Source organism: Oryzias melastigma, linkage group LG22 (genome assembly GCF_002922805.2).
Source record: "Oryzias melastigma strain HK-1 linkage group LG22, ASM292280v2, whole genome shotgun sequence".
NCBI classification, from domain to species: domain Eukaryota; kingdom Metazoa; phylum Chordata; class Actinopteri; order Beloniformes; family Adrianichthyidae; genus Oryzias; species Oryzias melastigma.
In genome coordinates this window covers 16500961-16503187 of record NC_050533.1, presented here as the reverse complement: position 1 = coordinate 16503187, position 2227 = coordinate 16500961, and the positions used below count along the sequence as shown (strand labels likewise).

Here is a 2227-nt window from a genome sequence, read left to right as displayed (position 1 = left end):
CAGTATCGCGATATTATCGATATCGTGAGCCATGTATCGCGTATCGTATCGTATCGTGAGGTACCCAGTGATTCCCAGCCCTAATGGACAGGTGTCTTCTCTACAGGTGATTAGTTCAAACAGGTGTCTTTAATTCAGGTGATAGGTTGATTGGTAGAGTTTAACTGATCTGTGTGAACCACAACTCTTAATGTTGACTAGTGGATCAAATACAAATTTTCCTCAATTAAATAAATTAATATACAAAGTGGATTTCTTGATTTTCTTTGTGATTTTTTTTTCTCTCACTGCTCAAATAAACCTACTATTAAGATGACAGATTGTCAATTTTTTTTCCAAGGATTCAAACTTGCAAAATCGGCAAGGGATCAAATACTTATTTTAATCTATTGTAGCATTCAGGTATGAAAGGCTTGGTGTTCTTTCCTACCAGAAAGCGTAAAAACTGTACCTCTGTGTTTTTATGAACTAACAACTCACAGATTTGTGCTAAATGGACTACAATCCAATTAAGATTAGTGCATAACTCCCACTACTAAATCTGAACAAGCCAGGGTTCACTGACCGCCATGAAAAAGCAGCAACTGTGAGATTTGCACCATCCCAAACCTTAATATTAGACGACGATGTAAGAACATTAGCACCAATCAGAAACATTAGAGGAAATCTGCCATGGCGTGATTTAATAATAAAAAAAAAACTCTCAAAACAGCCTCATTTTACTCAGCTGATGATATTATCTCTGCCAGGAGGAATTGGCCTGGGCTGTGCACGTCTGTCTTATTCTGTCAGCTAAAAGCTTTTCCAACTAGAACGGAGGGGGTGATTATTGTGTGCGCGAACAATGTAATGATCAAAATGGGACAAGGCGATGTGATGCCTTGTTAATTCTGGGACTATTTTATCCTCAAACTTTTTTACTTTTGATGGTGGACACTATGTTTTGCATCCACACAACTCATAAAACCTCGATCATTAACGTGGGAAATTAAGAGTTTGCCTTAATTTTCCTCAGATGTTGATTTTTTGAATTTTAAAGGGAATTTTTTTTTTTTTTTTTTACTCTTCCCATCCTCTGAGGCCATACTGTATCACCCTAATGTTTGCAGCACTTTTGGTGAGGATTCCAAAGCAAACATTTGAATCCATTCAGAGCATTCATTGGACCCAAGCTCAGCAATATCACCTCCATCTAACTCCCCACTTGTGGGACCCAGTAACTCTGTTTTCTTCTCTGCCCACAGCTCTTACCGCCTGGATAAAATCAACAGTGACATGCGTAACTACATCACCAATTTTGCTGCAGACTTGAGGTGAATACAGGCTCAGCACCTTCCTTCCCCTGCCTCCGTGTTGCTACCCAGACGCAGTGGTCAGCTCTGTGAGGCAGCTGGCTCACTGCCCTGGTGACATGCTCAATATGGAGGCTTTACAGAGCAAACACTCAAAAGCAGTCAATAAGAGGTCGCAGGGGTCGTATGAGGCGATGTTAAAAGCAAGACTGATATAACAGCATTCACTAATGTACATCTTAAGCAGAAATATCCCTTATAATCAAGTTCTGTTTTATTTACACCATCTCAATAATACATTTAATATGGCAGCCTAGAAATGATGGATGACTTTTTTTTTTTTGCTGTCAAAAATTGGCATACATAATTCTGAGGAACTGTACCTGCCATCAAAAGCATAAATCCTGCTCTCAGAGTGACTTTTTCAGTGAATTTTCACGTCTTCCTCTTCTTCTCTGTCTAACCTGACACGGCTTTCTGAGCATTTCTCTTGCCTGGCATATTTAATTGATCCCGCTGACACCGTCCTGATCTCTCTGAAGTGCCTGCTCACTAACTAGCTCCTGATTTGCATTTCTCGTCTTTTCCTACATTGACTGTGTGTTTCAACACATCAAAAATCAAACCTCTTTCGTAAGAAATCTCAAGTCAGAGAAATAAGCATTTAAATAGTAACCACTTCTATATACATATATAGAACATAAAAAAATTAATTGCTATTATTCACAATAATTTTTTTTCCAGGTTTGACATCAATTCGTTAAATTAGTTGAATTTTTTTAATTGATTCTAGGCCCAAATTATATATATATATATATATATATATATATATATATATATATATATATATATACAGTATGTTAGGAATCGTTTTAAAAAAACATAACTAATTAATCACAAACTTGGAAAAAATTAACCATGACTAATGGAGATTA

The 2227-nt window shown here is 37.0% G+C and overlaps 1 protein-coding gene across 7 annotated transcripts in view; it reads left to right on the top strand.

Moving 5' to 3' along the window:
• The window catches only part of dlgap2a (discs, large (Drosophila) homolog-associated protein 2a), a 189452-nt gene that overhangs the window by 143896 nt on the left and 43329 nt on the right, over positions 1-2227 (top strand). For 5 of the 7 annotated variants that reach the window (XM_036210029.1, XM_024266139.2, XM_036210026.1 and 2 more), the window contains one exon: positions 1245-1313. The exons of the other annotated variants lie outside the window; for them this stretch is intronic. In XM_036210029.1, coding sequence (XP_036065922.1) covers positions 1245-1313 — 69 coding nt within the window. The remainder of the gene's footprint in view (positions 1-1244; positions 1314-2227) is intronic. 7 annotated transcript variants of the gene reach the window in all.